We start from the raw sequence: 14,388 nt of genomic DNA on the forward strand, positions 1-14,388 counted from the left end.
GCATTACGCTGCAAATAATGCAAGAAAATGTCTGCCCAGTGAGATGCTGGAGGTCAGCTAAGCAGTTGGTGAATGAGGACGACACTGTTGGGATTATGGAGTAGAATGAATCTCCTGTGTTCCGTGGTTAACTTGCTCGATAACCATGTAAACCTTGATGATTTGATGATGTACTGCCTACACATAGCACATGCTTCGGTTACCTTACCCACCTCCTGAGAACAGATTGAAAAGCACACATTTGCTCTAAGCAGAAATCTCATTCTAGCATTACAGCAGTCTACAGCTTCTATCTGATGTTGTGGTTAAATGTGAGGTATTTTTCCCGCAGCCTTGCAAACAATCCGCTTCTTATCCAGCGGTGACCTTGCAGACCCCATGAGATAGCTGAGCCGCGCTGTTTATAAAAAAGATATTCAATTACGATGTTACTCTAAACAAACCCTGAAAGAGCAGCCAGAGTATCCTTGTACCTTACTTAAGTGTCTCTCAATGACACAAACATGGACGCTGACATTAGTGTGTCTTCTGAATGGAGAAATGGATGACAAGTTAGTCATACATGTCAGCTAAGAATAGCGAAGACCGTGGACAGACAGGAGACAGAGCGGAGAGAGCCCAGCATTCGGCGTGGTGACTGTGGATGGATATTTGTGCTGAAGTTTAAATTTGCCCACACTTGAGAGTTTCTAACAAGTCAGCGAGAAAGACTGCAGGCAAATGTTTCTCATTTGAATGTGCAAACACACTCTACAAAATCATCGCCGCAAACTTGACTTGTTGAAAAGTTGCATTTATTACTGAACATACGAATTCAACTGAAGAGTCCAACCGAACAAAAGTCAACACCTCGAGGATACATACAAACTGAGCATCCTGCATTGTTCAACACGTCTTCTATTATTGGTATTAGCACAGGGTGTGACACCAGCAACCCATTACAGTACCATCTGAACACAAAACAATCAGTACAGTGATCCCTCGCTATAACGCGGTTTACTTTTCACGGTTTTGCTACTTCACGGATCTGCATCGTGCATTGTGTTCTGCATTCTGATTGGCTAAAAAGTCACTCCGCTTCTTCTCTACCTGTGCGTCAATAACGTTACAGTTTAATATGTACACGTACATAAAACAGCTTGCCAAATTTACATTACGTACGTGCAAATTCTCTTGTAATTTCGAGTTTTGCCTATCACTATGTTCTTCTCCCGAACAAACACACCTGCACCGCGGGCTTCAAAAGAAGAAAACACTGCAGAGCGGAGTCAGGATGCAGCGGCTCAGTCTGAAGAGCAGTGAAATACACCTGAGTCACTATTTGTCCGACTGTACTTTGTATTTTTTTCATAATCATTTTTAATTTTCTCCCGTTTAATTCAATTACTCGGGTCGCGGTAGGTGGTGCTAATCTCCGCAATTTGAAGCCTTCTGTTCACATCGATGATTAAAATTATTATTTGACAGTACAGTACAGAGGTTATTTGTTAAAAAATCGTTTCTAAAGTACTTTTATTTGTGAAACAAATGCTTGAGCCTGTAAAATGGTTTGTTCTTTCTTTTCAATGTATAATAGAGTATTTAATTGTATAGTAATTGTAAAAAATAAAATAAAATAAAGGTTTCTACCTTACGGATTTTGCCTATCACGGGTTCTTTTTGGAACGTAACCCCCGCGAAAAACAAGGGTATACTGTATTACCAGAAATGCCTGGAAGACTTTGACCTGATGATGGTGCTATATTAAAAGGTACAGGGTCACCAAAGTTACGGAAATTCAACCACAAATGCAAACTAAATGGTAGTGTGAGACAGTATAATACATTGGCTGGGATTGGCTTGAGATATTTCACAGGAGAAGTGGAAGCGTTCACCTACTGTTGACACTGGATGATGGCCGGATGATGGCCAAATCACCAAAATTCACCGCTGGGATGGATATATGTACAAAAATGTTGACAAATACTGTATGAAAGACTTGATTTGGGGTCTGAAAAGTGAAGCCAATGTAGAGGTGCCTCAAACCTGCATTCTTTCTAAAGGCCAGCAGGGGGCGACTCCAATGGTTGCAAAAAGAGGTCTAATCATATGCAAGCTGATGAGAGACCGATCAACACTGCCATAAAGTGAAGTATTCTGCACTTTTGAGCGTTGCATTTTCCTGACTTGCAACGTGACATCCTGTTTACACATTTCGAGCGCAGCTTCAATCAAGAAAACCTTGGTGCAAAAGCATCAACAGTAATTGTCTTACTGTTTTATTGACATTATTTCCAGACTCACCATGCTGCCCTGGATTTCAAAATAATAACACATGGCGAGAAACCCGTCATAGAAGATGCCAGATACTGTTCCAACCTCTTTACTTACTGCGGCCTCCACAAACCACGACGCACTGCAGCCACAGCACATGTTATGTTCCAATTAAAGGGAACAAATGGCCGTTTTTCTCAGCCGGGAAAGCATGCTTTCTTACGTCCTACGCTATTACGGTAATATCATGATTACCCTCTCCACATGCACGTAAAAACCCACAGCCGCATGGAACGAGTTCACTCCACTCTCTGGCACGTGTTCGTAAACATTCTGGGAAATTACTGACCAAAGTAGAAGTAGTCAAGGCAGTGAGGCAGTTCCATCAGAAAATAATACTTGCAATACAGTAAAACATCACAACTGAGCCACAGGATTTTTCAGACATCATGATGCCAAACTAGAGTATATGGTGACAGTGCTGCTCAAGCAAAATGGCTCCAGTACTAACAAAAGCTTCTTTAAAATCACGAGCGCAACATAGTTAATCTGCAAACATATAAACTGAACACGAGGCAAACTTTCAGTTATACTGCTTCTCTGACGACAACAGTATAAACTGGGCCGACACAAAAAAAGAGATGTCATAAAAACAGCTGACAACCGGACTGCAGGTTGTAGCCAGACATGTTTGGGTGCCCTCAGTCTCCTCCGTATCAAAGTCATCAGATCAATAATTCATTCAGCCATTTGCCACATCGCTGTCTGTCTGACCCCCAGGCTCCCTGGAGTGTGAGCGTCTGAGAGACAGAAGTGTGCGTGTAGCCATGAATGAAGCAGCAAGGCAAACCAGGCAGCGGGGAAATAACAAGTCTGTCGTTGCTCCCTGCCTTTTGCGCTTTCTGATTCTCTTTGTGTCTCTTTTTGTGTTTTAGCCTTGTACTTCAACCCTTCTAAGGATGTTTGTAAAACGTGAACTTATGTTGCCAGCCCCGGGTTTTCCAAAGGCAGAATTCACGATTTTCAGCTGGAATAAATGGAGCAAGAATGAGGTTTACATTATGCGGTCAGGTAAATGTTCTCTTATCTGTTAACCTGCATGGCCAACAGCGTGTGATATTTGATTGTTGAACATGGGCATTAATCTGCTGCTATAACAGCCTCCTCTCCAGGCTGCAGGGATTTGCTCCCATTCATTCACAAGTGCATCAGTGAGGTCCAGCACCGACCCCATGAGGTGATAAGGTCTGGTTCACACTCAGGCTTCCAGTTCATCCCAAAGGTGTTGGACGGGGTTGATGTCACTGGTCTGTGCAGGCCAGTCAAATTCTTCCACATCAAACTGGGAAAAAAACATTTCTATATGGAGCTGCCTTCGTGGACGAGGACATTGTCATGTTGAAACAGGAAAGGTCCAAACACAAAGGGTCCTCTCAAGCGAGACAAAAGAGTTTTTTTTGTGTGTTTGGAAATCCGAGTTTGTTCTTAACGAGACAGAATGAACCGAGGGGAGCTTGTACGTGTGAGTTTTATCTTGAGTCTTAATCTGACACATCAAACACTAAAAAAGTTTAATATTACTGACTAAAACCTAAAAACGATCAAAGGTGTCTCTTGTCTTTCCCCCTTCAGTTCCCGCTTGCCTCAGTGGGACTTGTTCTCTTTAAGGTTGATGCCGACATTCATCTCCATTTTAAATTCAGCATGTGTGTGTGTGTGTGTGTGTGTGTGTGTGTGTGTGTGTGTGTGTGTTACATTTGTCATCTTGCTTTTGTCAGCGGATTAAGTGAAGAAACACAAAGGAAGCTGCATAAAAAAAAATGGGACAAGACAGACGGGCTGACAGGCGGATGGGGCTGAGACATGCCTTCAGCAGCTGTAACTGATTTAAGATCAGCTTGCTCTTTTAGCCCTTTACATCTGGAGCTCCACATGTTCCAGATTACGTCCATGCCCAGCCGCCGCTCAGCATGGCCTGGAGCTCTGCATCATGGGAACATCGAAGCAACACCCGGATGTCGACACACAGCCGAAATCTAGTCAGAACATGAGCTCAGATTTGCTCAAGTCCTTGTTGCCTCTAAATGTGTGGGCGCATTTGTGTGAATGGGGAGTCAAAAGCAAGAAGAACGCCTCCACAGGGAAGTCTAATCTGACTTTGCAGTGGCAGCAAGGAGGTTAAAGATGCGAGTGGAAGGTCGCCAGTTCAAATCCGATGACCTGATGGGAAAATGCGGTCAGGGATTGTGAATGTAATGCTGCAGAGGGCAGCAACCAGTAGAATAAACAATATCAGACTATACTTATACCGGACAGATGCAAAAGTTAAAGTGCACACGGGCTGCAACTAAGGTTTATTTTTATTATCAATTCATCAGTCAGTTATTTTTTGATTAAAATACTTATCGTCAGTCTATGAAATTCAGAAAAAACCTAAAAAATGCAGATCACAATTTCTTATAGCTGAAGGTGAAGTCTTCAGATTGTTGGTTTTGTCTGACCAACAGTGAAAAGACCATAGAAATTCAATTTACAATAATATGTAAGAGAAACAACAGCAAATATTGGGCATTTTACTTCTAATAACAAATAATAAACAATTGAGAACCGTAATTGCTAAATGCCTCTCAATTATTCCTTAATCAACTAATAAGATAAGAAACCTAGGTTTGATACGCGATGATCCTCATGCTAACGCAAAGGCACCCATTTACACGAACACAAGCCTCTGCTGCAGTCCAGGCAGCCGAAAGAGCAGAACAGTTTGATCTATTCTTAGTGTGAATCTGTTTGGCTCTGATCATTAATGCTCACAGGATTAATTGCTCAGCTTTTAAAGTCCTTTATTCCCTCTGCAGTTCTGGTGCAGACGTGGTCATTAATTTCAGCACTGTGACGGTCCGTGTGGAGTGTTTGTTTATATGTGACCCGCTAACCCCTCATGTTTCTGTCAGCACTACTTCACATTAAACAAAACAAGCTCAGCTAACTCCTCACAAGCACCGGGCGCACTTAATGAATGCTCTAGTTGTTCGTGTGCATGCATGTCTTTTACTCTCTAAGCACTTTTTTTTTTAACAAACTGATGTTTGGAGGTTCTCGCAGATGTATAATGTAGTCCGAAAGTACACTATGAGGACATATGAAAAGATTAGGTGGAGACCCACATGTGAAAGCTCTAAAACCATTACGTTTAGATTCAGACTGCAGGGATTCAGCCACATAAGTCAGTCATGTTGGTTGATAACGTTTTCGCTTGTAGGTGGAAACAGAGACAGGGGTATCCACTGACTTTTGCTCATGTGGGTAAAGCTTTGCTCTATAGAGTATATTCTAGCACTTTACATCTGAAATTAAAGATTTTGCAATGCCATGTATACTGTGGTAGCTAAACCCCTTAAAATATCTGGGAGTTATTCAGTTAATTAAAGTTGAAAACCAATTAGAAGGACTTCATCACACACATTTTGGGAGAGATTTAGTAAGTTTACTTATTAATGGGCCACACCAAGGTTTTGCACTGGTAATGTTGGAAGTGGTGCTGAAAACAGTGTGTCTGGGCAATGCAATATGTGTTTCAAGATGTTCCTCGTTAGAAGCCCAACATATGGGAGGAGGGAACCTCTACCCCTGATTTATCACTGCGTGTCAACTGCTACAGAAGAAGTGGCACCTACAATTTAACCTCTGGGAAAAACAAGACAGGAGCAACACATCTTAAAACAGGCTAGCATCAGGTCTTAATGTACTGTCTTCTATCTTTCCTTTCTGCTTGTTTCAGGTGTGTTTTAGCTTCAGTCTGGTACTGCTGAAGAAGCAGTGAAAAACATGACCAGCTGAGATCTGACTCGACCAGTGAAGAACGAGTCTGTTTGGGCTGCACTGAGCTCATTGGCTGCCCTGTCTGTGCAATATGTTGAGGGTCACTGTCCTGATGCATTGTCCTCCAAATGAGGGAATGTGTATAAAAAAAAGGCCTACACTGTTCTCACAACATGGGTAAACATCCTCCAACAGTCTTCAAAATAAAAGTCAGCACTTTGACCTCGTTATAAAACCCAGATCCAATCTGCTAGGGAACAGAAGCAAAACAATAGAAAGGTGGGTGTCACTGTTGAACCAACCAGCAGACATGTTTCTGAGATCCAGAGCATGTGCAGATGTGTCACATGCTGGTTGACTAGGTCTATGCTTGGTATCCGTAACTTTGTGTGCATATTCCAGGGTGTCCCTGCCGGTGACAGACTGAGCTTGTAAAAATGCGTATTGATTCACGCTGCTCCCATGCTGTCCCAGTAGTTAACCCCAGTTTCAAACAACACATGCCTGTGACAGGGAAATCGATACAAGTCACCAAAGCATGCTCCACTTGGTCGCTCTGGTCGGCAACGTGGCCCTCGGATGGCAACGACAAGCCCCATCAGACGATTAATTAATCCTGAGAGGAAGGAGGGAAGCACAGAGTGTGAGAGAGACAAACTGAGATAAAGATTTTAGATCAGACTAGACTCAGCAGTTTAAAGCCTGATGTCTGATAGCAGAGGGGGAAATTTGTTTAAAAGACCATTTGAAGACCAAATATAAGATTTATGGACCAAAGGTTTCAGTCAACAGGTGACACAGGAAGGGGGGTCTCTGGCTGCTTCCAAATCTGACTTCGGTTTGGTTGTGGTATGAAAGCAAAGCAGTCTGACCACAGCAAATCAAAAATAACATTAAATCCATTTGCTGATTATGGGAAGGAAAAAGGAAGTGATCTTATGATAAGTGTTAATAATCTACCATGCAAGTGTTTTTTTGCCGGATCATTTAGAAAGTGAAAAGCAGTTAAAACAGAGCTGTGTTGTTCTTGTGTTGTACTCTATATACTTTGGTATTTGCTCATTAAAATATGTAAAAAGAAATGTAATATTACTTTACAGGATGCATCTTTTTTGTTTATTATTAATAAGGCCGAGCCGAACAATGCTCAGAATTAATAATCAAAGCATGTGAAAGCAACCTCAAAAAAGTGCCATATTAGCATCAGGCATGACTTCAGCGTTCAGGTGTTCCTCTCCTGTCCAGAAATAGATACTCAGTTATCTCACTGAACAGAAATGAACAGTATGAACATGTTGCAGCTTTTCAGAAAGTCTGATAAAAGAAACATCTATGAGGAAAACCCACTGAGTTCCCGTTGCTGCAAAGGCCATCTTGCTTGCTGCTAGTTACCCTGGAGCTAAGGACAACAAATAATGCATGGCTGCCTCAGGATGTGCTGTGGATGCTAAGAGCCCACTGTGCTGCCAGTCAATCATCCCAGCTGTCTGCTGACACTGACGTTTGGTAGATGACAACTGCCCTGACACACACACACAGACACACACACACCCACACGCACACGCACGCACACACACACACACACACACACACACACACACATACACGGACTGTGTGCCTTCATTAGAGGCTGAATTAATAATGAGGTAATAATGTAGGAATGAGTTTAAACTTTCAAACTTGCCGTACAAATCCACACAAACAACTCACAAAAGAAACTAGTCCCCCCCCACCCCTGAACACACGGTTGCTATCAGTCATCATCCTCTTCTTATTTCTTTCTCCACCACAGCACCTTCACATGACAGCATCACCGTCAAGGCAAAATGCCGGGGGCTGTACTTGTTTTGGCAACCACACAAAATGAATGGCTAATAGATAAATCAGCACCAAGAGACCGTTGAGAAATACAGTACGTCTCATATTCTGGAGAGGCTGGAGGAAGAGCTGGGTTCAAGAGATGACGGGAAATCAGGTTAAGGTCGAGCATGTGAGAGAAATATAAATTTAAAAGGGAAGGAGAAGAGAGAGAACTGAGAGTATTTACCCCAGAGGCTAGAAACAGAAAAGAGAGAAGGTTTAGAATAAAGAAATCCAAGCTAAGACAAGGCGTTGGCTATAACAGCAGCATAAGATGCAGAAACAGAAAGCAGAGTTTGTACTCTTTGTTTTATCCCTATATTTATGTTAATGTCTTTTCAGAAACAGAAAAAAAATAAGAAAATACAGTAAAGTAAGGGAATTTTGACTGGCCTTTACATTTTCAAAGTACCACTTCAGGTTGCACAGACAGACAGAAAGTCTGAACCAAAGTCTGACGCAACGAGCAAAGAGTATGTTCTGAGAAGCTTTGACTTCATCCAGTTTTGGCAAGGTGGTACAGGGATGGTGAGTTTTGCTAGTGTGCAGCACATTTAAGGCAGGATTTGAATGCTTTTATTTGTTTACACCGTGACTAAAGAAGATTTTCCTGTTCCAGTATCTGATTTGTTGTTAGGGGTGACCTCAGCATGTGGCGATGCCTCGGGAAATTAAAAAAACATATGCCATGATGCCAAACTTGCTCTGTTGCACGGATCTCTTGAAACATCTCCTAAATGGACTTTCAGAATTTCAAAAGAACCAACTCAGAACTGTAAAAGTTTTGTTTCACTGCACTAAAATGGTGTGCAAGAAGCACGATGAAGACAAAGGTTTAAACAATGTCCAATGAAGATGCTCCATACTGACAGCGTGGCATGCATCCATTACAAGGAGGTTGAAGGTATCCATCCTCTGGTCCTCTCCCTGACTTATTACTGCTTGCCTTTGTGTGAAAATCCTGTAGTGGAAATAGTTTAGGCTAACGTTTCATCATTAAGTTCAGATAAAATTGAATTTGACAGGTAGCAGAAACAGTTAAAGATATAAAAAGACCTCGTTATGTGTTGGTCTGAACGGCTTCTTTACTGAATGAACACCAACCTCCTCCACCTCAGGAGAGGTGACAACTTATCATGATGAATTGAGTGCTGTGTCGGCGCATCACAGACTTTCTCTCTACATTACTCTGTTTTAAATGACCACTTTTATGGTCCAAGGGCACGAGAGTGAGGACACAAGTAATTAGGAATAAAATAACTTACTAACATCTTCATGTTATTGCTTTCATACTGCCTGTTCTCCAGACACGCCCTTGTCTCCGGGCTTTCAGGTTACCTCACTCTACGTAAGTCAAAAATGTGATTGGGCCTCTTAATGAATGTCGTACCTGATAATTTAACACACTCTTTGATTAAATGCAATTAGTGAGTCATGAGATGGGGTCACCTTTTTAAATTATTGCAGGATTAGTGTGCAGATGGGTGATTTATTGTAACGTCTGAATATATTTTTTGTGGAGTTCAAGGGTTGTTTCATTCCATTTTAAATGATCACACTATCTGAAAATGATTGCATCAGTAGCTGAAACATGATTTAAATTGCATTTTTATAGTTCACATGTCGTGGTTAAAGATGAAAAGTGTGTTTATGACTATCTTCTAGCCATGAGCTCCTTTCTTATATTCTACCCTGATGGTGAGCTGTCTAACAGATCTGTCAAATGAAAATTTGTACCTTGAAAAAGTTCACAAGTCAGATTTGTTATGTGTTACTGTCATATTTATAATTGCTGATATTACAAAAGCACTTTTAGGACAAGAAATGAGAGAAGAGGAGGAATAGGGTAGATGATGAAACAAGAGAGGCAGACGTGGAGGAGAGGGTGTCACACAGAGAGGACATCCGTCATACTGTTCCCAGTTTGACACACGTCTGATCTGTGTGTGTCCTGCCAACTGGTTCAACAACATGTTGAAAGACAAGCGAGCACTTCAGGGAAACTGATGGTAACACAAAGAGAATAAGTGCACAGTGGTTGTCAATGTGGCAAAGTTTTGAGTACCTCTGAGGTCATTTCTGGCAGATGTTTAGTTCAGCTTGGGTTTAAATGAAAACACCCTAACCAGAGAATTATATGACGGGGCACCCCCGTGGTCTAAAAGGCGCCAGCCATGAACCACGATGTCCACGGTTCAAGTGAGGCCAGGGGCCTTCGTTGCATGTCATGTTGCAATTCCTGTAATAAACACCATATTAAGAAAAGATTTTTAACTCTGAATCAACAAGTAAAACCTTCTTGTTAGGAGACCTGGGACTCGAGATCATCACAGGTCCACATGGTCTGTTGTGACCAAAACCAAACCCGTGACCCAATCAAAATTATATTCAGTCTATTCTGATTAGGTTAGGGTCATTTTCTCTTGCTGGGGGTTTCAGGTCTGTGTGACAATGCATCTAATACCCAAGGGGGTCCAAGCAGACCTGCTATCATCTCTGATCAGTCAATGCGTCATCATCATTCGAGGAGAAAAACTTGTTTTTTGTTGCACCTCCATTCTTTTCGCGGTGGCTGCTTGTTAATTTCTTGGAGCATCACGCTCCTGCCTGTTCGGGTCGATGGCATTTTGGGTGGAGTCTAATTATCCTTGGGTTCCATTCAGATCAGGTCAGTCTTTGAAAATAAATGTGTGCACGCTGGTAGGGTAGTTTTTGCACAGGTTTATTTCTGATCAGGTCCAAGCTTTGGACCTGATCAGAAATAAGACTGCCACTAAATGTCAAATGGTCTTCATTTGTGTCTGAGTAGTTCTGATAGAACGACTGTCCAACGCACTTTACAGACATCGATCTAGAAAAGTTGGTACAAATTTCCAAACAAACTTTCAGAGAAATAACATCTCTGATTGGATCTCTGTTATCCTTTAATACAAACACCCTCAGAAAGCAAGTGGCTAACAGGGAGTTAGTTTACTAGACTCTCACTAGATTGGTTTGATGCTATCAGGCTAAAGCTCTTTGCAAAAGATACTGAGCACACTGAGAACTGGCCTGGTTCCCCTTTAAATCTCTGCAGCATCTACCTTTGCCAAACACTGGCCTGTCTGCATTGATTTGACAGGAGTGCTCTGATAAACTGGGCGACGATGCGAGGACAGAAAACTCTGTGGCTTTCCTCGTGAAACAAAATGAACACTTTAATACCGCATTGTGCTTGGAGGCCATACACAGAGCTGGGTTTAAACAAACGAGACCACTCTTGGCTGTCATCCGTGAGCTGCTGTTCTGGCACGAGGGAAGAGTTTTTGTTTACGGGATGAATAAAAGAAACAAACAGCGTTCCTCGAGGTCCGACTAATCCCGGCTTTACATAAATTAAAAAGCGGGGAAATGTGTGGACAAGTGAAAAGAGTGCAAACATGCTCTGACTACCAAGTCAACAAATTGTGAAGAGACAAAAAGAGGGCTGCCTGCAGAAGTCAAGGATGGAGCAGTTCATCAGTTCTGTGGGATGACGTAGAAAATAAACTTCATACATACATTACACATAGGTTTTTGTCTAAAAATAGTCTTTGATTAATTATGAGCTGAGCAAGAACGGACCGTCTCTGTCCAAACACAGAGACGGTAATAAAGTTCCTCCCCGGGTCTGGCTGAAGTGTTCATCGTTGCTCAGCCGAAGAGTCACTTTTCACTCCAGCAAGGACAAGAGCTCATCAGTCTCTCCAGCCCCAAACTCTGTCGTCTTGTTCCTGCCAGCATGACTGACAGCTACGCTCCCAATCCTGACAAATTGAAAGCTTGCCCCTGAACTAACCTTTGCTTTTGGTTTGATTTCATGTTACATCCTGACATCTTCACGATTAAGACGGACTAACTCACAATTTCAAACTGTTGAAAGGAGGAAAGACCTTAATGTAAACTCCCTGATTTTGTTTCAGAGCTCCCAAATCTCAAATTGAAATTCAGCAACAGAGAGCTGGCAGGAGATTTTAGGGGTGTGTGTGTGTGATCTACGGCTACGAGGTCTGCGTGTGTAATCAAGAATAGAGGCAGAAGAAAAGGAAGGAAAGAAGCAATGGATTTTAAGGAACAAGTGGATATGCATGAGTATGCATATAGATTAGAGATTACATTCACACAGTTGTCTTTTGAGACATGTATTTCAGGTGTGACCAACAGGGGATACTTCAGGTGATACTAATATTCTTAAAAGGTGTTAAGACTGAACATGAAACGCTTCATTATCTCACTTGATTCACACCAATTTGCCTGAAAGTAAACTACTCATTTTTGGCAGTTGACACACAACAAATGTGACAGTTACTCACACACCGGCTGACGACATGTACTGACTCGCTGACTCATCGTGACGGTTTGGACTGATTTTAAAACTCACCAGGAGCCCCAGTTGTTTCTGGCGCCTCTGTACATTCAGAGAACTCTACAAGATCTAAGGGATCAGGATGATCCAGGACTATATAATTCACACACGCACACACATTAAATACATAAATGCCACTCGTGGTATTTGGCCACTAGTGGCAGCACAACGCAGACCACCTTCCCTCTGGTGAGCTGAAATTTTTACCGGGACAAATTTAATGAATGCCTGAGTGACTGATGTGTTCCGGATCCCTATGAGAGCCAACCAAGACCGTGACATGTTTGACCAGGGCTACGCCAGCTGTCTCCACCTACAGTGAATTTCCTTTTATTTATCTATCTATTTGATTTCTCTTGCAGTTGCAATACCTATGTTACACCAATATATTGGTGTAAGCCTTGTGTATCATTGTGCATGTCAGAGAGAGGGCAGTTCTCTACATAGTTATTCCGACAGAGATGTTTGAAGTGAGTGGACAAAAACAGGTCAAGGCTATCGTGTTCTATCACGCCAGGATGCGTCAAGGGAGCAGGTTAGTGCGTTATACTGCTATTTCATCTCCCAGACAGTCAGGGGTTTCCTGTCTGTTGAGAACATTAAGCAGCCTCAGCGTCTCCTCGTCCGTCCCCCAGCCAAAGATCTCCATCCCCTCCTCATCGTCCTCCCCCTCATCCTCATTGTCATCGCTGTCATCCGTGTTCGACTCGTACTCTGAGGCGATACCTGACTCGCGAAACCTGGCAAAGTCCAGGCAGCCCAGAGATTTCACGTCGTCGGACGACAACTTTGCCTCAGACGCCTCCTGATCTTTGCTCTCTGGCGTGCTAGCTTTGAGCAGCGGGGGAGGCGAGGGGAGCGGAGGACGCGGAGGCCCCGGGAGGAAACGGAAACACTCCAGTTTGAGAAGACACTGGTCCCTACCTAGGGGGCTTCCAAGAGTCCCATTGGAAGATGAGAAGGCGTTGCTGATCCCGTCAGAGGTGCCCAGCGCGGGCAGGTTGATGGCGGACACCTCAGGTTTGGGCGTTGTGGGGTCGCAGATCACTGAATGCACTGTGGAGCGGAAGGTGATCTCCAACAAACTGTCCTGAGATCCCACTGGACAGAGGAGAGGGAAAGAAAGCAGAAAATGATGATTGAGGAGAGGGAGGGAGAGACAAGGAATAAAGGACAGATCAAATATTTTACACCACATTCAAAAGTTCCACTTCATTTAAATTCATCGCCATCACCCCCACTGTTGTATCATGGCAGAAGAATAACGAATGTGATTCAGTCATATGTGAATTGTGGTGGATTGGAAATTACTGCTCCTTGAAAATTCACAAAACAAAATCGATCACTCGGTTACCAACAAATCAATGTGCTTTTATAGTGGGCAAGTGAGTAATGAAAAGAAAAAAAAAAAACAACATATTTCAAAGCATTTCATCATCATCAGGGCTGCTCAGTGAAACATGCTGCGCTTCCTTCTTTATGGGCACAGAGAATGGACCTAGAGCTCAAAAACTGGGTGAAAGATACATTAAAGGCATACTCCATCTTTTCAGTATCAATACTAACCAGAGTGCTTCACCGAGAGCCTTCATTTAGCAGGAGGATTCCACACTAGCACCAGAGCGCACTCTCCTTTGAGCTCAATACGTTTCCAGACATGTGTAAGACACATCAAAACAAAACAGCAGCATCAGGTCTTATTTAGCAGTACAACTGCGCACAACTGGGCTAATTCACATGCGTAGTCTTAGCAAATGCTACTAAGACTACCATGCTGTGGCTCAGGTAGAGGTAGAGGTCCATGAATCGCAGGGTTGGCGGTTCAATCCCCAGCTCTTCCTGTCCTCATGATGAAGTGACCTTGGGCAAGACACTGAACCCTCCTTACGGTCAGGCCAACAACCACCAAGTGAATGAGAGAGGAAGGAGAGGCTGTGATCCTCATGGTTTCTTGCTTGAGGAAGAGGTCTGCAAGATTCAAGCTAAATGGACACCAACTGATTCGTGCAATTGGACGCAGGGACAACAAACCCCAAACTAACAGGAACTGTTTGCTAATGTGAAGAAAT

The 14,388-nt window shown here is 42.8% G+C and overlaps 1 protein-coding gene across 1 annotated transcript in view; it reads right to left on the reverse strand.

Annotated features, from left to right (window-relative positions):
* LOC121605365 (carboxyl-terminal PDZ ligand of neuronal nitric oxide synthase protein-like) overlaps positions 1-14,388 on the reverse strand; it is a 177,660-nt gene that overhangs the window by 19,665 nt on the left and 143,607 nt on the right. The window contains exon 10 of the mRNA XM_041935249.1: positions 13,244-13,420. Coding sequence (XP_041791183.1) covers positions 13,244-13,420 — 177 coding nt within the window. The remainder of the gene's footprint in view (positions 1-13,243; positions 13,421-14,388) is intronic.

Source organism: Chelmon rostratus, chromosome 4 (assembly GCF_017976325.1).
Source record: "Chelmon rostratus isolate fCheRos1 chromosome 4, fCheRos1.pri, whole genome shotgun sequence".
Lineage (NCBI taxonomy): Eukaryota > Metazoa > Chordata > Actinopteri > Chaetodontiformes > Chaetodontidae > Chelmon > Chelmon rostratus.